This window comes from Cuculus canorus, chromosome Z, assembly GCF_017976375.1.
Source record: "Cuculus canorus isolate bCucCan1 chromosome Z, bCucCan1.pri, whole genome shotgun sequence".
Taxonomy (NCBI): Eukaryota; Metazoa; Chordata; class Aves; order Cuculiformes; family Cuculidae; genus Cuculus; species Cuculus canorus.
In genome coordinates this window covers 47,615,404-47,637,476 of record NC_071441.1, presented here as the reverse complement: position 1 = coordinate 47,637,476, position 22,073 = coordinate 47,615,404, and the positions used below count along the sequence as shown (strand labels likewise).

Below are 22,073 nucleotides of genomic sequence, written 5' to 3'. Positions count from 1 at the left end.
AGGGGCCTGATGCGAGGGGCGTGGTCTAAGGGGCGGAGTAAAAGGGACGACGGGCGGGGCCTGTTCGGGGCCGGGCACGTGCGCGGGGGCGGAGTCTGAGGATGGGGCGGGACGCGCGGAGTCGGGTTGAGAGGCGGGGCGTGTGGAGCCGGGGCGCGGCACACGCGACGCGACGCGGGGGCGGGGCCGTCGCTGTAACGGCCGCCGCTTTTGGCGCCAAAATTGAATCGGCGGAGGCGGTGGCGCGGTGAGAAGAGGCCGCGGGGCCTGGTCCCGGCTTCAGGGCCGGTCGCGGTGGGGGTTTGCGGGACACTGGGGCTGCGCCACGGCCTCGGCGCGGGTGGCGGGTAAAGCCGCTGCCCCTCAAAGCGCCGAGGCGCGGTTCGCTGCTAGGTTCGGGGCTTTCTCCAGAGGGTGACCTTTGGAGACTCAGATGGTACGTGAGGGAAAAGGGTCATCAAGCACTGGCAGAGGCTTCCCTGGGGAGGTGCGGGAAGGGGCCCTAGCGGGGTCCTAGGGGTCCTAGATGAGTCCTGGAGTTACTGAGGGGGTCTAAGGGAGTCATGTAGGTGGTCCTGGGGGTATTGAAAGTTCCTTAGGGGCCCTAGAGGGATCCTAGTGGTCCTAGAGGGGTCGTGGGGAAGGTGGAGTCCCCATCCCTGGAGGTGTTTAATAGACAGGTAGATGAGGTGCTTGGGGACATGATTTACTCATGGACAGGTACATTTGGACTCGATGATGTCAAAGGTCTTTTCCATCCTAATGATTCCATGATCGTAGAAGCCATGTGTGCTTTCCAGTTTCTCTCATGCTTAACTGTTTGTTTGGCGTGCAATATGATTCGTTTTCTTCTTTTTTCCTTTGAAATATTTAGGTTTTTAATCAAGATACTTGTTTTCTTGCTTGTCGGAGGAATTATTTACCTGATCCCTAAGGGACACGGAGAAGATGTATATCAAATCAATCATTCTTGAAGGATTTAAGTCCTACGCTCAGAGAACGGAAATTAATGACTTTGACCCATTATTCAATGCCATCACTGGCTTGAATGGTAGTGGCAAGTCTAATATCTTGGACTCAATCTGTTTCCTGTTGGGAATCAACAATCTGTCACAGGTAAAGAAAGAGGGTACATTAAAGGAAGGTATTTCTTCTGTTAGCAACATTTCATATTATTCTCTTGAGTAGTCTCTGATGGTGGAAGACCTGAAGTGGTGCTTCTATTAAAAAAAGGTTTATTTATTTGGAGTTTTTGTTACATAAAACTGGGTCTCTGTCATTCTTACTTATGCTTATGGTGAGACTAAATTATGATTTCATCAGTATGCTACAGTAGCTCGGACTCTGCAGCTTAGAACATTAGACTAGAAATACCCACCTGAAAGGTAGCAGACTGAAGATCTTTTGCAGTTAAAGGCACTGCCTTGTTTATCTGTAATAAACTTTTTCACTTCCGAATTGCGTCTAAAAATTTGGCTGGCTAGTTCATCGGAAAACCAAAAAAAGCTGGTTTCCATGCAATGCCTGCTACTTAAAAGATGGTATATCTGCTTTACTCTTATAAAACAATTGTGTACTCTGAAGACAACTTCAGTCTCTGTCTTCAGGTGCTTGTTTTTATGTCTTCCTCCCCCAGCCAGTAGCAGACCTCCAAGGAATATTTTCTGTTTTATTTCCCTTTCAACTGCATTATGAATAACATACTTTTTAAGGAAACCTACTGTAGATGAACTAGTCATTTGGCTTTTTTTTTTTTTTTCTAAAATCTATTGAGTTTTTGTGGGAAGTCCTGTGCAGAAATAATTAGCTGGCTCATTAAAGCTAGATTTGTGCACTTTGCCTGCAGTTTTACAATGCTAGCACCTTGAAACTCTCGCATGTCAGTCCCTCACATGAATTCTTAAATCTACAGATAAATATGCATTTATTTCATTATTTTCCCCAAAACCCACAGTAACACACTGAAGCTCTATATTGAGTATCTTTCAAAAATGTATTTATCTGTTGCATGGGTTTAGGTACGAGCTTCCAACTTCCAAGATCTAGTTTATAAAAATGGTCAAGCTGGAATTACTAAAGCAAATGTGTCTATTACCTTTGATAATTCTGACAAGAAACTGAGTCCACTGGGGTTTGAAGCTAATGATGAGATCACCGTCACTAGGCAGGTGAGTCTGTAGCGCTTAGTAACCTGTATGCATTTTTATGATGCTCAGCAGAATGACCTCTCAAGAAAAAAAAAAAAATTCCCTGAGTTTTTGCAATTGCAGAAATGATTCTAAAATCTAGTTAGTAACAGAAGCTGTAGAAGTAGATCCGGTGTACTAGATTAAAAAAAAAATTTGTAATGTCTTGGGAAATCAGTTTTATTTTCTTAAGTATATCATTAATGATTTCTATAGATCTGCACAGAAACAGAATAATAATGAAATAGCGTTCCTAAAGCAAGATGTAATTTTCTATTTTGTGCCTTTTTCTTTTGCTTTCATGTCTAATTTTCATCTCCAAGAACAAATGATACTTTTGCCTTTCTGATGAAGATGTCTCCCAAGTTTTGTCTTCATGTTTTTTTTAAAAAAGTGAAAACTTGTGAAGTTTGTAAATTGTCTTGTCAATATTGCCCTCAATGGCTGATCTTTCCTATGTTTTACTTAAGTATTTTAAATGTATCTTCAGTCCAACAAGATCTGTTTTGGTGTTGTGTATAGTGTGCATATATATGTTTGTGCAAAGATATAATGCATGGGATTTGCTCAGATTTTTTTATTCCTTATTACAGTTTATATTCTCATAATATCGGGCAATTTTTAAATCGCTTAAACTTTCTTCCATTTCTTTTCCTTCTCCAGGTTATCATTGGAGGTAGAAATAAGTATCTTATCAATGGTGTGAACGCTAACAACAGTCGTGTGCAGGATCTCTTCTGTTCTGTTGGACTCAATGTCAATAACCCTCACTTCCTTATTATGCAGGTATTGTGTGCATCCTTATAAAATCCGGACAGAACAGAAGTCGCACTACATTTGAGGCAGGCTAGGCAGTGGAGGAATGCTTAATTTCCTAATTGGAGAAAAGCAACTTCTTCTCAAGTGAAAATCAAATGTCTTAAGATTTCAAGTACAACATACTGTGATCCTAAAACACGTGTCTAATAGCACAAGCCCTCATGTAGCCCTCATGTAGCAAGCTTCTCTTAATACACATTCCAATCTCATTTTCCTTTTTAACAGATAGGTGTTGCTTTTTTATTACGATAAAAAGATTTTCTTTCCTACTATGTATATTTGTGTTAGACAGTACTTTGAATGAAGTTGATATACCTGCTTTCTTAAGTCACAGTTAACAAAGGAAGAACTGACAGATTGAGGAGACCCTTGTAAATATCAACACAGGGACTAGATAAATTCCTGATATATTTGCAAGGAGTAATAAAACAGAGCAGGATTTAATTTTTCAAATTGAACCATCCCAACTTGTGGGGGAAGCAGGGAGGGCAGTTTTGCACCTATTCTGGTTCCCTATAGTTACATATGATCCGAATCCCCAAAAAGCCAGTGCCTGATTAGAGCTTATTCAATATTGGCAACTCAGTAAGACTCCAGAACAAAATAGGCACATTTCTTCTTTAAAATGTAACCAGGAATGTGGAGGAGGAACTGAGGATAGGATATAACGGCTGTTTCAGGCTTGCTGCTTGAGGTAGTGACTTGTTTGAACTTTGAAGAAGAAAACAATTGAATAACTGAGATTAACCTTGTAGGAAAAATAAAATGTTTGAGATTGTAACAGAACTCAAAAGAGAGTAATATTTGTTGGTGGGGTTATTTCCTCTGGTTTCTTTTTTTTACTATTGCATTGTACACAACCACTGTTCTTGTTTTGTCTTCTGTCACCAGGGGCGAATTACCAAAGTTCTAAACATGAAGCCACCAGAGGTAAGAAAGATGTCAGATTTTTTTTTTTTGTCTGAAGCATTACTGATTTATCTTGAATGACAAGAACCAATATGGGACACGCATACACAAAAGTAGTGGAGGGAGATGAGATGTTCAGCTCAATTCTGAGTGGAACCTGTCTAATGTAAGAAGAAATATCAATTTTTTCTCTTTTTGCTTTACTTTAGATTTTAGCTATGATTGAAGAAGCAGCTGGTACTAGGATGTATGAATGCAAGAAACTAAGTGTCCACAAAACTATAGAGAAGAAGGAAGCCAAACTGAAAGACATTCAAACGGTACTACAGATTGGAAAGTATATTTTCTTTGTTAACAGTTACTGAATAATGCAGTCTGATTTTTAACTTGCAGAATATTTCAGTTCTGCACCTAGAACTAGGTGTTTGTGCTTACACCTATAAGAGTTTTAAAAATCTGAATATAAGCGTTCTCTCTTGTGTTTCAGATCTTAGATGAGGAGATCACTCCAACTTTAAAGAAACTGAAAGAGGTATGGAATTAGAAATGTGGTAGGGCCCTTAAAGTACTGAAGCAATACTTTCAGCTACCCTGAACCAGTATGTGGTTGTTAAAATAATAGCATGTTTTCAAGCTTTGTAGGATCTTTTGAGAGAGACAGAATTGATCTTCTGTCCCAACACAGAAAATGTGACATTCAGGACTTCCAGGAAATCCTAGACGGGAATGTAGGGAAAAGGAAGAAAACGAGAACTAAATAAAACAGAAGATAAAACCTCATCTTAGTTCTTAAAAAAAACCCAAAAACTTGTGTGAAGTGGTATTTCTGCTATACAAGTCATGTTTTATCTTAAGATTTTTCTTAAGCAAGCCTACAATGTACAATACCAAATGTCTTGCTTCATATGGGGAATCCTTTCTCTGATCTAAAATGATAACATTAGTAGAAGTAGTTAGAAGATTTCTGTAACATTCCTACTTAACGTTTTTCTACATCAAATTTTAGAACTTTAATTGTTTTTTTAGGAACGATCATGCTATCTAGACTACCAAAAACTCGTACGAACAATAGATCACCTAGGCCGCCTCTGTATAGCTTATCAGTTTGTTCAGGCTGAAGAGACAAAGGCATCCTCTGCTGAAGTATTAAAGGGAATGCAGGATGATATGGAGAAGTTTCAGGAATCAGTTGTTGAAACTGAAGAGAAGATGAGGCAACTTAATGAAGAAATAGTGGAGTTGGAAAAGAAAAGGGATAAGGTAAGTGAGAACGGAATTGTGCTACTCTGAATACAAGGAGTTTTATGAGATGGGAACTGGTTTTCCAGGTAATATACCCTTCTGGTGTGTTGTTTAGATTATGCATTCTTCATTGTCATTTTAACCAATGTCTAAATCACATCCATTTAAATTTTTCATTTGTCTGAGATGTTTTACTTCCAATCACTGTAAATGAATAATAACTGAAGAACAGACACTATTTGCCTTCTACCCTATACATTCAATAGAAGCTTTTGCCTGACGCTTTTTTTCTCCCCTTTTGTTGATGTCTCAAGAGAAATATGCTTTGAGTAGGAAATTCCAGTTCAACAAAACCCAGTACTGGCCTCAGTCTGGTGTATCTAATTTAGTTAGATACAGGATAGCCCATAGGGTCTTTGGATGCCTAAATGCATCCTTTACACTGAGATAGTGTCCCAGGGTATGGGATCATGTGGGGCTTCAGTAGTGGCTTCAGGTTGGTACAGGTTTCAGAAGGAAGAGATGTTCTGACCTCTTCGCATTGGAGTATAACTGCCTGCTTGATCAGGTATTTATTTCTTGTTCTGCATATAGCTGTGAACAGAAGGTGAAATATTACAAATATTGTATCAGTTTCTTTGGCTACATTAAATTTCCTTTTTTTTTTTGATTGTAGGATGTTGGTGGTACACTCCGTTCACTGGAAGATGCACTTTCAGAAGTTCAGAGAGTTAATACTAAGGCTCAAAGTGCTCTTGATGTCAAGAAGCAAAACTTAAGAAGTGAAGAGAATAAGTACAAAGAACTGGTAAAAAGTATGCAGGAGGTAAGACCTTTTGTATACAATTTTCTTTAAATGCTAAGTTGAGTAAGATTGAAGGGGACAGCTGTTTTTTTCTTACCTGTTATGGTAAGATAAATCTTATGATTGGCAAGAATTAGAACAGGAAAGCAGAAACAAATGGTGAGGGCATTGTTTGATTTGGCAGCAAAGGTAGTAGCTTCCTATTAGAAACCAATGTGATGCATATCCAAAGAAAATGCCACTCTTTATGGTTGCCAGCCTTCTATTAAGGTCAGGAGAGATTGCTATAGACTCAAAAGTATTATGCTGTCTGCATACATGGTATTCATACAATTACGGAAAAAACTTCTGCGTTGTGTATTTCTGACAGCTGATGTTTTTTATGCAAGAGGAGCACTGAAGACTAGTTCACTTTTTAGATATGGGGAAGAAAGCTGTTTCTCCTAGTGCTTCGGCAGTTGTCATTCCGTTCTGTATTTCGTCCTTCTGTAGATCTTCAGTGACTCATGGGGCAAGTACTCACTTGAAAACATGCAAAGACAAATTTTAAGATCACAGAATCATAGAACTGTAGAATCATGGAATCATAGAGTGGTCTGGGTTGGAAAGGATCTTAAAGATCATCCAGTTCCAAGGCATTTGCCATGGGCAGTGACACCTTCCACTGGACCAGGTTGCTCAAAGCCTCATCCAGCATGGTGTAAAATACCTCCAGGAATGGGGAATCCATGATTTTTCTGGGCAGCCAGTGGCAGTGACTACACACCCTCACAGTAAAAAATTTCTTTCTAGTATCTAATCAAAATCTCCCCTCTTTCAGCTTAAAACCATTACCCCTCATCCTGTCCCTGCACTCCCTGATAAAGAGCCTCTCAGCTTTCCTGTAGGACCCCTTTAACTAATGGAGGGTTGCTATGAGGTCTCCCCGGAGCTTTCTCTTCTCGAGGCTGAACAAGCCCAGCTTGCTCAGACTGTCTCATAGGGGAGGTGCTCGAGCCCTCTGACAATCTCCATGGCCTTCCTCTGGACTCGTTCTAACAGATCCATGTCCTTTCTGTGCTGAGGACTCCAGAACTGAATGCAGCATTCCAGGTGGAGTCTCACACGAGCAGAGTAGAGGGGCAGAATCACCTTCCTCAACCTGCTGGTCACACTTCTTCTGATGCAGCTCAGGATACGCTTGGCTTTCTGGGCTGTGAGCACCCATTGCCAACTCATGTAGAGCTTCTCATCCACCAGCACCCCCAAGTCCTTCTCTTTCAACCCATTCTCTGTGCTGCCTGTATTTGTGATTGGGATTGTCCGGACCCAGGTGCAGGACCTTGCACTTGGCCTTGTTGATCTTCATGAGGTTAGCACAGGCTCAGCTCTCAAGTCAGTGCCTTCTGGATGTCATCCCATCCCTCTAGCATGTTGACCACGTCCCACTGCTTGGTGTCATTGGCAAACTTGCAGAGGGTGCACTCAATCCCACTGTCCATGTCTGCAACAAAGATGTTAAACCGTGTTAGTCCCTATAACGACCCCTGAGGAACTCCATTCATCACCAATCTCCACTTGGACATTGAGCCATTGACTACAACTCTTTTGAGTGTGACCATCCAGCTAATTCCTTATACACAGAGTAGTCTATCCATCACATCCATGTCTCTCCAGTTTAGAAAAAGAATGTCATGTGGATCAGTGTTGAATGTGAAACATCAGCAGTGGATATCAGTCAGTGCGCTGTACTAGGCTTGGTGACACCACTGACATAAGCCCATGGCAGCAAAGGGCAAAAAAGTCTGACAAAATAGTCGTAGAAATGTAGTTGATGAAACTACTTATAGCTGCTCATCTAACACATGAATTTTTGAAGTTAAAGGGACTCAGATTCTCTCTGTTTTTTTTTTTTTGTTTTGTTCTTTCTTTTGCTGAAGGATTCTAAAGCATTAGTGTCAAAGGAGAAAGAAAGAAAGAAGATAGAGGAAGAACTAAGTGCTTTACAGCAAGCAAGTGGAGAAGATGCAGGTGCTTTAGCTGCAGCACAACAACATTTTAATGCTGTGTCTGCTGGCTTGTCCAGCAATGACAATGGGAAAGAAGCTACTCTTTCTGAGCAGATGATGACCTGCAAAATTGAAATCAGCAAAGCAGTCACAGAAGCTAAACAGGTAAGAATAAAAGCTCTGCCAGTCTTAGACTAGCCTTCCTGCTTTTGAAAATTGTCTGAAAACCAAATGGCACAATCTTACAAGGTCAATGGAAAAATTTGCAAAACATCTATAGAAGGTATTTTACAAGTTGGGATATGCATTAAGGTGACTTTTTAATGAAGTAGGTCATTCAAAAAAAAATCCTTGCATAGATACGGACAAACAGGGAAGAGATATGTGTGTCTATGTATGTTATGTGAGGAAGTATAGAAACTGGCATTTGAGGGTCTTAAAATAGGACCCACAGTACTCAAATGACTGATGGTATTGGACAGGAAGAAATTAAGACTGTTGTCCATGATATGCTTTCATACTGTAGAGATTTCTGTAGTAAAACTTAGGAGTCAAAATAAATATGCGTAAGACTGTGAATGGAGAGTTTGGAAGAAACACTTTTCTCCTCCTCAGTTAAATTATGTGCTAGTCATGTGACTGAAATGGTCATACGTTTTTGTCTTATAAGACAGGAAATCTCTCTCAGGGTAGTTCTCACAGTGAAATTTAGATTTTCAAAGTTGAAAGTGCACCTTGTTTGTCTCACTTAAGGAAAATAACAAGGACAGCTGTGTAACACCTTATTTTTACCTTATTTCTTTTTGGACTCTATTGATGTGCTAATATGAGTTTTTATATCCAAATACATTATTTATGCTTTTACTTCGAAATCAGCCTTACTTTCAAAAGCCAGGGCTGCTTTTTGGCATTTCCGCAACCAGTGAAAACTTATACAAATTTTATAAGCGCTTTGTTAATACAAGTGTTCCAAATCTGTTCCTGCAAGATTCTCTTTGAAGACCTTCTGGTTCAATATTTTCTTATTTTTACAGGCTGAAATGAAGTTGAATTATGCACAAAAAGAGCTAAAGACAAAACAAGCTAAAGTTAAAAAGATGGATGGAGGCTACAAGAAAGACCAGGAAGCACTTGAAGGTGTCAGGAAAATGACAGAAAAACTAGAGAGCCAAATCAAGGAGCTGGACTATGATGGTCTGTAGAGACTTGTGGTGCATAAGTTGGGTCGAGTGTGAGAAGGCATATAAAAGTGTGGTGGGCTGATCGTGGCTGGGTGCCAGGGTCCCACCAAGCTGCTCTGTCACTTTCCCTCCTCAGCTGGACAGAGGAGAGAAAATGTGTAAGGCTTGTCGGTCAAAAGAAGGACAGGGCGATCACTCAGCAGTTACTGTCACAGACAAAACATCCTCAACTTGGGAAAATTAAATAAACATAAAGTAAACTTTAAGCCGAATCTTTTGAAGTTTGATGGAAAATTTAAATTCCTTCTAAAATCTAAATTGAAAAAGTGACCAACCTCGCTATTACTTTCTGGATTTCCCTAGCTATCGCACTCCTTAAAGTTAATTTTTTATTCCAGGTAACATTTGTTGCAGAAGATAATCAAAACTGTAAACTGATATTCCAGAATGACATTCAGAGGAGGACCTTAGACTTTTTGTTTGCACATTTGGTATTGTGACAATCTTAATCTGTCTAAACTGGAACTTTAGAAAAAATTTTAGAAAGTCTTTCAATCAAGTATTCTCTACATACATACATGTATATATACAGCATAGCGTACAGCTTTTTAAGATAATAGATTTCAGTGCTCTGAATTCTTATCTGCTGTTTGTGTTCACCTCTTAAGAAAAGAAAGAAGAAACCCTTTCAGCAAAAAAGAAGGAACTGATGCGTGACATTAGCCGACTAAGAGAATTGTATGAAGGCTTAACGGCAAAGTTTCCTCATCTACAGTTTGAATACAAGTAAGATCTTGGTGTGAACCTAAAAGACACTTGAAAGTGCTTTTGGGGCCATTTTACACATGGCTTATGGGACTTGGAGGATAATTCAATGGCTTAGCTGTTTCTTTCTTTTTAGTGCTAGTAAGAAACAACTATCTTACCTGCAATGCAAATGCAGGCAGGGAGGGGGAGGAAGTTGGGAAATGTTAATTGAATTGCAGCAGGGAAAGCAATATTGTCATTCTTAAATGGCAGCCTTATCAAAATCACTGGAATTGAAAAGTTTTGTATGATGGTGTTTGCAAGCCATGACTCAACTTCAGTAGCTAAAACTATAGAATCCAAACGTCTAAACTGCACAAATATGTAATTGTCCGAGTCTTGTTTAAGGACTGTGAGTAGACTTGCTCTGTGGACGTCAATTCTGTATCTATATATCCTCAGATATATTTACTTATGTAATAATCAGTCTGATAATCTGATAACTGTGCTCATAATAGGACCTGTAGTAAAAATAAATTGAAAAATGTGTGAACAAATTATACCAAAATCAGGAAGAGCATTCTTCTAATGACATTGTAACTGACTCTTTATTGGGAAGTTTCTTTCCTGAAATATTTAATTTAACATTTTTCTGTGGTTTTTTTCCTGATAGGATTTAAAACTTATTACACCAATATAAGAAGTACTATGAATTTTTAAATGTATTTTTTTAAATGTGTGTAAGAGAAATAATTGTGATTGTGATAATTTAAATTTATTTTAAGAAATCCAGAAAAAAATTGGAATCCAAACTGTGTGAAAGGCCCTGTTGCGTTTCTTATCACTGTGAAAGATCTATCCAAAGCAAAAGCCCTAGAAGCGGTGGCTGGAGGGAAACTCTATAACATTGTTGTGGATACAGAGGTATGCTTATTACTTTAAGGCAGAACTCTGAATGTTGAGATTTAGAGTTGGCAAGTGTGTGCATTGTTACTGAATGCTTAAGAGCAGGTTTGGACCCCTGTGCATGCTTAAATGATGTCAAGAGTCATGCGTAGTTACTGGTAACAATATATTCCTCTTGCAATGCTCTGTTTTCTTACTTCATACCAGTTGTGTATTCAGATATGTGTTTTCTAACTCTTCTCATTTGAGGTTACTGGCAAAAAGCTTTTAGAAAAGGGTGAGCTAAAGCGTCGATATACCGTCATTCCACTGAACAAAATTTCAGCCAGGTGTGTTGGACACAACATAGTCAAGCTGGGCCGAACCCTGGTATGTAATTAAATACACTATATACACTATTTTTCTTGTGTACCTTTTTCCTTTTCTTTGTTAAAAACATGGGCTTCTTAATGATTGTACAAATAATTTCTGTAGGCTTTGAGGATATCTTAGTTTTATCTTTTCCTTTTGTGTCCTTTCAGCTATGTGATTCTTAAATGGATATTATTTCACTTTTAACTGAAATTATTTTAAAATCTAGTGATGTTTTTTAGAAAGTATTTTATCAAGAGAAGACAAAGTAAATTTGAAAAGTCTTAAGACTTAAGGCACACTTACTGCATTTAATTTGATTTCTAGGTTGGTCATGATAACTTGGATTTAGCACTTTCTCTGGTTGAATATGAATCTGAACTGCAGAAGGCAATGGAATATGTTTTTGGAACAACACTGATCTGTAATAACATGGATAGTGCCAAGAAAGTGACTTTTGACAAAAGGATAATGACAAGAAGCGTTACAATTGATGGAGATACGTTTGACCCCCAGGGCACTCTGCATGGAGGCAATTGCTGATTTTATTCAAATAATAATACTGTGTGTCTGTTGATCTGTTTACTGCCCTGCATGTTTTTCATAGAAATGGATAGTGGCTTTTTGGTTGAGTTAGATCCTGTGGATAATATATTCTATTTGAGCAAGAATTTGTCAGTCTTGAGCCAAAATAAGTTTGATTACCCTACAATTTCAGTAATCATAAACTACTTGCATAAAGTAGTTTAGGCATTAAATACTTAAGTCTTATTTGGATATATGATCATCTTGGAAGGAGAAATGCATTCAATTTGATCACTTTTTCAAGTAATTCATAATTAATTTGAGGTAATGTCATAAATTATGAGAAGGTAGTTGATTTCACAAAAAATGCACATGTAGTATTTAAAGTCTGCAAAGCTAAATTCCAAAATATAACAGAGAAGGTAGTCTTTCTTCACTGAGAACTACTGTAACTTTAGCCTAGCTGCCTTTCTGTTTTGTAACTAAAACAAATCATCGACTTACTTTGTTATTAACATTTAGAATTCACTGTTTGCTAATGGTGAATCCACTAAATGAATTCCAATTCGCTTGACTTTGTTTTTTCTTTCACTGAACAGGTGCGAGCTCACAGGCTGCACCAATATTGTCTAAGCTTCAAGAAATGAAAGACGTTGAAGCAGAACTCAAGGCAAAGGAATCTGAACTTGAGACTGTAGAGAAGGAGCTGGCACGCTTGAAGAACCATGCTGAAAAGTAAGGTTTGTCTTATGAAATGTCTACCATTTCTCTTATGTGACTGAGTAGGTGTCATATGAAGAAGTATTTTTGGAAGGTGTAGGGTCTGTTGAGAATTTAATATCCAGAAAATTATTCCCTTTTTCCCCTTCTCCTACCCCAGTATAATTTGTAAGTACAGTAACCAACAAGCAAATTTAGGTTTTAGATAACTCATGCAAGAAAACTTTATTTTGGGTAATAAAATGGTATACAATATTATCTACTTGAAATTTGTGAAGGTTTCATGAAGTCCACTGAAGAGTATATCTGTTCTCTCCCAAGGAAAGATTCCAAAGGGGAGTATCTGAGTGATACTAATGTAAGAATTTAAAATTAATAATTTTAAGTATGTTTGATTTAAAGCTACTCAATTACTGATGATCTTTTTAAAAGATGGAATATAAAAATATGGCTTTGTTGTCCTGTAAAGAATCCCATGAGGAGGCACTGTGGTGTAATATGATGTCTAGCAACTGCATTTATTCTTCAAATTGTTTTGAGTTGTAAGAGGCCTCCAGAAATTTGACCAAGAGGAAGAAACAAGTTTTGCTTTTAGATATTTTTTTCTTTTAATGCTTCAGCTTAGCATCTCTCATGCTGCCATTTGTAAAAACATGAGTTCTGAATTGTTGCCAAATTCCATGTGTTGCATTTGTTAGTTCTTAATACAGCTTATCAGGGCTACATAACCAGGAGCTACATGCATCATAACTTACATAACTACAAATTTCTATTGTTCTTTAAGATTTCTTAAAATTACTTTTAAGAAAATTATATCAAACTTTCATGCATTTGTGTTTATCTGTCCTGTGGTCATCATTGTATCTCATGACAATGGGGAAATAAGTATTCATCTACTTAATTCTATATTTATTTATTTCTGCTTTGAAACTAAAGTGTTGGGTACCCTTCATTATAGCAGCATGTATTATTACTGTCTTCAAAGGTACCAGAAACTGAAGCAGCAGTGGGAGTTGAAGTCTGAGGAAGCACAGCTCTTGCAAGTGAAGCTTCAACAAAGTGCTTATCACAAACAAGAGGAAGAGCTGCTTGCCCTGAAGAAAACCATTGGTGACAAATGTGTTCTTCATCTTTTAACTGAAAACTAATTGCTGAGAATGAAATGGATATTTGGCTGCTTGAGTAGCCAAATCTTTGCTTAAGAAAAAAATATTTTAAGCTTTGAAAATTAGCTTTGTATTTTGGAATATGTAACAAATGCAGAATCATAATAGACTTGCATAGAGGTGCACATAAAGGGTGGTCATTCTCTTATAGTGAAGGTTATATTCTTATTAGGTGCTTTATACACTTTAAAATAAAAGGAAAATGACTTTGCAGGGAAGTTTTAAAATGCGTTTGATTTAATCCCATATTTGAGAAATCTTTGTTTTCTTCAAGCCATCTGTTTCTGTAGCTATTTAAGGTTAGCAAAATTAATAGTTTGTGTAACGAGAGGGCATTGGAAAGAACTGTTCACATAACTAGGGAAAGATTTAAAAGGAAGCAAATGCATCAATACCTAAAACAGCTAAACAAAAAACACCAGGAGAAGTGATACATATGTAGACATAGTATTCTAGGGTTGAGGTGAAGTTATTAGCTAACTGTCTGGTTAAATATTTATGATATGATCTTGCCCCTATTAAAAAACAAAAACAAGGAAAAAAGAGGCTTATTATCACCTTGTTGTAATGATTGGTTGTCTATTTGGTGCCCTACCAATAACTGGTAACAAGAGCACACTATCCTAGAGTAATCATTGAAATAGCTGACTTCAATAACTAGCAAACATAGAACTACTTTTTTCTGTTCGAGGCAAAGATGAACTTATTTCATTGGAGTTCAGGATGTAAGTTTAAAAATAATAATAATGTTTGATCTCATTACTGTACTTCTTGATTAAGTGGAGTGTGAAGAAACATTAAAGAAAACTGAAGAGATCCAAAAGAAAGCAGAAGATAAATACAAGATATTAGAGAATAAAATGAAAAATGCAGAAGCAGAACGTCAAAAAGAACTAAAAAATGCCCAGCAGAAACTGGATGGTGCCAAGGAAAAGGCAGATGCTTCAAACAAAAAACTGAAAGAAAAGCAGCAGGTAAAACTTATCCTTTACTGGCAATTTTCTCAATACCACAAGTGTTTGCAGTTATCAAAAAGTTTGATTCTCCTCAAGTTTTAATGCTAGCAGTTTGAAATCTTAGTATATTGCTCCATAGTCACTGACAGAACTTGCTGATGCTTTTTTTTTTGTGTATGAGATTACCCCCTTGCTGAAGAACAGGTACAGTTAATCTCCTGCAGCATTTACTACATCAAGCTGACTCTTAATTCTTTCCATTTAAGTGTAACTAATAAATTTGAAACCATCTCTTTAGGAAGTTGAAGCTTTAGTTCTGGAACTTGAAGAGCTAAAACAAGAACAGGCCTCTTACAAACAACAGATAGAGGCTGCGGATAAAGCAATCAAGTCCTACCAGGAACAAGTTAATGCTCTGGCAGATGAGGTGTCTAAAACAAAGGTAAAAGCGAATACTGTGTTTCATTATCTTATTGATATTACCTAGGATATGTTCCCCTAGAACTCAAATTATGTGTATTTTGGAATTTGGATTTCATTCCAGCCCTCAATTATGTTTAGCCTAGATAGTTATTCTTTTTGCTTTCTTACTACATGTGCATTTTTTTTCCTTCCTTGCTGCGTCTCTCATTTAAAGGCTGGTGTTAGATGGTTATTAGAAGAAGCTAATGAATGGCTGTTTGATTTGCTTTTCAGGAATCTGTAGAGGAAGCACAGAAGGAGCTGGCCAAGCAAAAGAAAGTAATTATATCACAAGATAAAACAATTAAAGCCAAATCTTCAGAGGTAGCAAAATACAGAGAACAAAGCAATGAATTACAGCTTAAGGTTAAAGCATTAGGACATGACATCAGCAAACGTCAACAAGAAGCTGCTGATGCTGCTGCCAAGGTATTTCAGAACTGTGCTTTTCCTTGCATCTTGTGGGCAAGAGTGGTTATTTCGCATGCCACCTGCAACAGGAATAGCCTTTCTTCTTAATAAACACTGTCATATTTTCAGCTCTTGATGTAAAAAGTTTCAGCCCAGGAGAAGAAGGTGAAAGTTGTAAATTGTAATGGAGCTTTTCAATGTGGACTAATAAAGTGTAGAGCAAGGAGAAGGTGATCAATGAGAAGAAAATTCTCACTGTAGGGGCAAATTAGGTAACTAATTAAAGAAGCTGATCCTGAGATTTTGTGAAAATGGCTTAGTCCAAATAAAGAAGAATGTGTTCCAAGTAAACATGATAGGTATATGTCAAAGCTTCCTTAATGTCTTGGTTCATCTACAGTCTTGGAAATCACATGAAGCCCTATAAAGCTACGCATCTTTAGTGCTGCATTAGAATAGAAGAATTAATGTTTTGGGGTAATTTCAGGGTGTTGTTTTTTAATTTATTTAATGTTTTTCCATTCGCATTTGAGAAGGAATAGAAAAAGCCTCAGCATAACTTCTTGTTTTCAGGTGACCAGAATGCTGAAAGAGTATGAATGGATAGCTTCAGAGAAATCACTTTTTGGTCAGCCAAACACAGCTTATGACTTCAAAAATAACAATCCTAAAGAAGCAAGTCAGAAGCTGCAGAAATTGCAGGAGAATAAAGAGAAGCTGGGAAGAAATTTGAACATGAGAGCTATGAATATGCTTTCTGACATGGAGGAGAGGGTAAACATTCTGTGCTTTATCCATTAAAGATAGACTGATTTGGTATATGGTATTATGTAGCTTTATATTTTCATATGCTCAGTTTCTGAATAAACAAGAAATAGAACTAAATCTTTGTGAGACAACAGAAAGCCTTTTGTTAGATCTTTTACACTAACCTTAAATTTTTGAAGTATTCACTTGTGCGCTAGTTTTCTAGGTTATGCATAGTTTTGGCTTTGGATGGTAAAAAGAGTGATTTCATTCCTCCCTACCCCCTTCCATTATAAGTTTGCAGCAGCAGCATTAGGCAAGCTTTGTGCTGTCCATTACAGTATCAGAGATTTATGCACTTTATCAAAAGTTGCAGATCAAAAAACTATTCCTCTTGAAGCATTATAGCTTGAAGGTATTCCAGGGCTGTCTTGAATTCATCTGTAACTTGAGGCTATTCAAGGATCGTCTCAGAACTGTCCACCAACACATTATTTGGTCTCCAGTACTCTTTCACAGTTAGGAGTGGCCTGTTCTTATCAGCCTCCAGAAGTACCCTTTCTTCTACAGAAAGGTAGATGAAACATGAGAAACTTGAAAAGGAAATGCAACTTTCATAATAATGTTGGTCTTCCCCCTTGCTGATTGTTGAAAATCCTAATGCTTTGATTTGCAGATAATATCTTAAAACTTAAGTCCTGCATACAGCTAAATGAATGCTTAGGATTTCAGTGATGTGGTTAACAACAACTGTTACAAACCAAATAAGCAGCAAAACTAAGATTAGCACAAAGTGTATTTGAGCACAAAGTTACTTGAAATGTATCTTTTCTTCCCACTGTACCAGTACAATGACTTAATGAAGAGAAAAAGAATTGTAGAGAATGACAAGTTAAAAATTCTTAAAACTATTGAAGAGCTTGACCAGAGGAAAAACGAAGCTTTAAGTATTGCTTGGAAAAAGGTATGGTATTTGAAAGCTAATCTTCACATTTTTCCTGATGATCAAGTTTACCTTGGATTACTATTTTGCATACTTCTATGGACAGGGAAAAATGCCTTTTCGCAGAACTGATGTCCCTTGCCTAGTATTTAAATTACAGAACAACCACTTTGTTTCTCCTGTTTTATTTCACTTTTGAGAATAAGATATCAATTATCTGAGAATTGTAACTACACAGTTAAACCTGCAAAACTACTTTACCATTCCCTTTTGTTGCCCGCAAAAATTTAAGGAAGGTTAAGATACCGGCATGCTGAAATCATTGTCTCTTGCATGTAAATTGTTTGCTTTAATCTGTATTTCACCAGTTTAAATTGTCTGGTTCTGTGTAGACCCATAGAATGCGGGGCTGTGGACCTGGGCTCTTGCACTGACAGGATTGGTAATACTGGAACAGAGCAACAACTCATTTATGTTTCTGTTATTAAGCACTGTATTCTTATATGTTCTGTCATCTGATGAACTATAACAAAAGTACCAAGTTTCCCCTTTCCCTTTCTGCATGGAAAGCCCTTGACACATTCTGTTCTCCTGTATCAGGAGAACTTATACTTGTTGGCCTTCAAGAAGATGGATTGTATCTAAGATAAAATTGCTCCCAAATGAAATACCAGTTTTAATTATTACTGGCTGTACTCAAGGCATCACTGACAAAATGGTACCTTTTCATTATAAAATCTTGTTTGGCAAGAATTAGTGAGTTGTATTTAAAAGCATCATGGGTGGTGGAATAGGTGCGTTCTTGGATACATTTCTTGACCTGGGAGTTTTTAATCTATGTTTATGAAGTTGTGTCCCATCCAATACCTGGCCATTGCTTAAGTAGTCCTGGGAAGAAGAGGAGTGGGGAGGTTGCCAGTGCGTGCCTCTTACAAGGTGCTTATACTGCTAATTAATTGGGAGAAACCACAATTTACTGGTTAATAAATCTGAGGCAGGGCATAACTGTTGCTTTGTCTGATAGCATAAAGAAACCTTCCAATATTTCTTTAATTTGATTCTTCTAAAATGCTTAGTAAAAGGTGCCTAGATAGATATAGGTATCTCCTTCAGTGTTGCTTCTTTTTTCCGCTCAGTATAAGTAAAAGATTTCATGTGCTGATATCATCTCACTGTCCTGTATGTGTTCATCTTCAAGACATAAGAAGTCATTGGGTTAAATTGGGCAGGAATATTTAGAGCATAGTGCAGCAGTTTTAGCTTTTTGCTCTTGATTCAAAGCATGTACCTAGTTTTTTCTATGGTCTGACTTCTAGGTGAATGAAGACTTTGGTTCAATTTTCTCGATGCTTCTACCAGGAGCTAAAGCTATGCTAGTACCCTGTAAATCCCAGAATGTGATGGACGGTCTGGAGTTCAGAGTTGCCTTAGGAAACATCTGGAAGGAAAACTTAACAGAACTTAGTGGAGGACAAAGGTTGGTGAACTTTGTGGGTTTGTTGTTGGTTTTCCACTGCAGTTGTGTATATAATTGATATGTCTAGCTAATGATAGTTCAGAAAAGCAAAAAATGAATCTCATTCCCTAGTCAAATGAATCTCATTCCCTAGTCAAGTCAAAGACTTCCTCTCCTTCCAACTTGACTAAATATTGAAAGTATTGATTAATTAAGTTCAACTCAAAGAGCAATCTGACTTAGAACAATGCCTTACTTGGCATATGATAAAAACCAAAATTTTATTCCACGGAGAAGTGATGAAAAATGAGGTGAGTGATGGGAAAACAGAGTTAACTCTAGGTAGTACTGAGGTATTGTTGAATTAAATGCTCCAACCTTTGGGTTGTAGTCTCAATCTGTACAGTTCTGCCCCTGTGTCAAAGTAATGTCACGGTGATAGTTTTCTTCTGCAGCAATTACCGCTCCTGTGTAGGGTATGTGCTTCTTTGCAACTTCTAAGAGAAAATTTAACAAATTGAAAAGGAGAAACAGAATTGAGGAAGAAGTGAGACAGGTACAGAACTTTCTGAAGGGCAGATTGCTTCAAGAACTGACTGTGAAAAACAGCACTGCAAAACTCAGAATTGCAAATACGTAAAGTAACAGCACAATTTTGAATATTGCCCACTTTACCCAGTCTTCTAATAAAAGTAACATTTGCTATTTCTGGCAGAAGGCTTTGCAGTTTGAAACCAGAATTTGTGGCAGAAACTGTCAATCTGTCTCTTCAGAACTCATAGCATGAATATGCTTTTGAGAGTGAATTTTGTTTCTACTATTCAATTTTTTCCATAAACCAAAGCCTCTCAAACAAGATGGTTAAATATACCTTTCTTGTTCTTTGTATTAGATCACTGGTGGCCTTGTCCTTGATTTTATCCATGCTTCTCTTCAAACCTGCCCCAATTTACATCTTGGATGAAGTGGATGCAGCCCTTGATCTGTCTCATACCCAGAACATTGGGCAGATGCTTCATGCTCATTTCAGACACTCCCAGGTATGATCTGGAATGTGTTGTCACCATCTGTTTATGTGCTATGTTATCTCCAGATGTAGTCTGCCACTGGTCAGCTGTTAAAGTATTTTATTCCAGAGATGTGCGTTGTATTTTTAAGTTGTTATGACTGAAAATTACACTGATAACCTGGCAACTGTGCAACTTCTAACCATTACATTTTAAGGCAAGCCACTGCTGTAGAGGCTGAAAAACGGGTAATAATAGGAAAGAGTATCTGGTGGGGTTAATTTCAGGCATGACCTACATCCCAAAGTGGTGGTTGTTTTTGTTTTTTGCTGGAATTCTCTAACTTGCGCTTTAAAAGTATTTAATTCTTGACCATGTTGAAATAAGCCAGGCAGTAGTGGAAGGAATTTCTGTGGCCTGTGCATGAAAAGAATCTGTAAAACTGAAGAAACAACTCTGAGTGGAAGGCAGCACTTAGCTTTATTTGGTGATAGGACATGACCTTTCCAAATCATCTGAGAGAAGAGTTGGTTACCAGCACAGTAAAATAATTTGAGCAATATATTTAGACAATGAAAAAGCCTGCATTCCTACAAAATTTGTGGCAACGCTTTTTCCAATGATTGATGCACTGTGAATGGGTGTTCTGTATCCCAGGCCAAGTGCTGGGATATCACGGAACCATATGTCATTAGCTGCAGAAAATGTCTGGCCTGTGGCTGTACATCAACCCACTTAGCACATTCTGCTGGGCTTCAGCTACATTTAGAATACTTCTTTAAGAATTATTACCAAGATATTGGCCACATCAAGTAAAAGGAATCCTCTTTGTAGAAGATGTTTCCGATATTGCTTGGAGTCTTTGGATAGCAGCATTTACTTCAAGCTTTCTGGTTTGTTTCAGTTTATTGTGGTGTCCCTGAAGGATGGAATGTTTAACAACGCAAATGTCCTCTACAAAACCAGATTTGTGGATGGTGTATCTACTGTTGCAAGATACAGTCAACTTCAAAGCAGAAATAAGATGCCTGTCCTGGAGAAAGCCAAAAAGATACCCAAGACTGGCAAAAAAAGACCTGCAGAACAGAGAAACAGCTCCCCTGACAACTCATAGGCAGGAGCAGCTTCTTAGGTATTCCCTATTCACGGTCTGTAGCTAGTCCGGGAAGAAATCCTCCAACTGAAACTTTTCTTTAAAAAAGTATTTTCAATCTTGAAATATTCATTTATGGCTTAGCTGTTAGTACACATTTGCACCTTATTAAGATTTGAAATTCTGTCATGGGAGACTGTTGACTGTCTTAATAGCTAAAATGCCTGCATTTATTCTCTTGGTGTCACACAAGAAATTCCCATTATCACTCTCGAATCATTTACACACAGAAACAGTGGCTCTGTGAGCCAAACAGGAGGATGAGGAAAATCGGGTCTGACTTACAGTGCTTGGGGCATTCAGAAAACCTGTTGCAAAGTATAAACACCGTCTTCCTCTGCTGTTGTCAAATACCAGAGAAAAGTGACATGCCAGTTCTTTAGGTAACCTTCATTTTTAAGGAACTGAGCAATCAGCAACAACTTCAACTCCTGAGTCACTGCTATGGTGATGTTTCTATCAATTAAACTGCACAACCTGATTGTGTAAGTGCTTTCCTTCCTTGCTGTTTTCAACTGAACCATGCCTACTCAGAATTAAAACACTTTCTCAGTATTTTACTTAATGCTGTATTTCTCAAAGTCTATTTAATTTCATACTCTGGACATTAGAGGAAATAGTTTTAGAAAATATTTTTAGGTGTGGATGGTCATAAGCAAATTGAAGCATTCTGATGTAACTTCTTCATCTCCATTTTCCTTGTCTCCCCTTACCAACGAACCCACATAACACTATCCTGCTGCCTTTGCTGCAGGGTAGAAATAACGTATCTGTGCAGCTACCGCTCCAACAGCCAAAACCAGCTTTGGTCACAGCACTGCAGAGGTCTGTTCACCACGGCAAGCTGGAGCATGGGACAGGACACTGACCCACCAGGCCCAACAAGGCTCCATGTTTCATGGGTGTATGGTCTGACAGCGTTCATCTTGCCCAATGCTGCTGCAGCCTTTTGATAGCTAATACCTGTGCAGTTTGTATCTGTTTGCTCTCTTAATGTTTAGAGAAGTAATTTTAAGTGAGGCTGGTTTGGGGAGGTGGGAACAGGGTGCCTGTCAATGCCTGGAATAGTTTAGAAAACTTAAATTCTTTAACCTAAATAAATTTTCCTTCTTGTAACTTTGTCTTTTGTATATAAGTGTATTTACATGGAATATATGTACCATACATGCATCCTGCAACCTTGCCTGGTTCCAAAAGAGCAAGCTGTTGGCTTAAAAAACCAAATTCACACAGATTCACTTCTCTCTGAATAGCGGACACTGTGGACCATCTGTGGCACTGTTAGGCGAGGGGCCTGCAGGCAAGCACGTCAGCACAGAGCAGAACACAAAGGTACCTCTGAATGTGGAACACGAAAATGCTGTCAACATTCAGTGGGAGGAAAAAAAAAACA

The 22,073-nt window shown here is 38.0% G+C and overlaps 1 protein-coding gene across 2 annotated transcripts; it reads left to right on the top strand.

Annotated features, from left to right (window-relative positions):
* Nucleotides 1-159: 159 nt before the first annotated feature.
* On the top strand, nt 160-21,971 carry SMC2 (structural maintenance of chromosomes 2). 2 transcript variants are annotated; one of them, XM_054053437.1, is made up of 25 exons: nt 160-247; nt 875-1,116; nt 2,019-2,168; nt 2,850-2,972; nt 3,897-3,935; nt 4,124-4,234; nt 4,402-4,446; nt 4,941-5,174; nt 5,833-5,982; nt 7,881-8,114; nt 8,984-9,143; nt 9,799-9,916; nt 10,663-10,801; nt 11,033-11,152; nt 11,462-11,666; nt 12,259-12,394; nt 13,365-13,489; nt 14,326-14,519; nt 14,800-14,943; nt 15,198-15,392; nt 15,948-16,148; nt 16,969-17,085; nt 18,381-18,541; nt 19,413-19,560; nt 20,432-21,971. In XM_054053437.1, exons 2-25 carry the CDS (start codon nt 949-951, stop codon nt 20,639-20,641), a joined length of 3,627 nt encoding a protein of 1,208 aa, XP_053909412.1. In that variant the 5' UTR covers nt 160-247; nt 875-948; the 3' UTR covers nt 20,642-21,971. The 2 variants fall into 2 exon arrangements, with proteins under 2 accessions (XP_053909412.1, XP_053909411.1); XM_054053436.1 differs by lacking the exon at nt 160-247 and adding an exon at nt 254-436.
* Nucleotides 21,972-22,073: the final 102 nt, after the last annotated feature.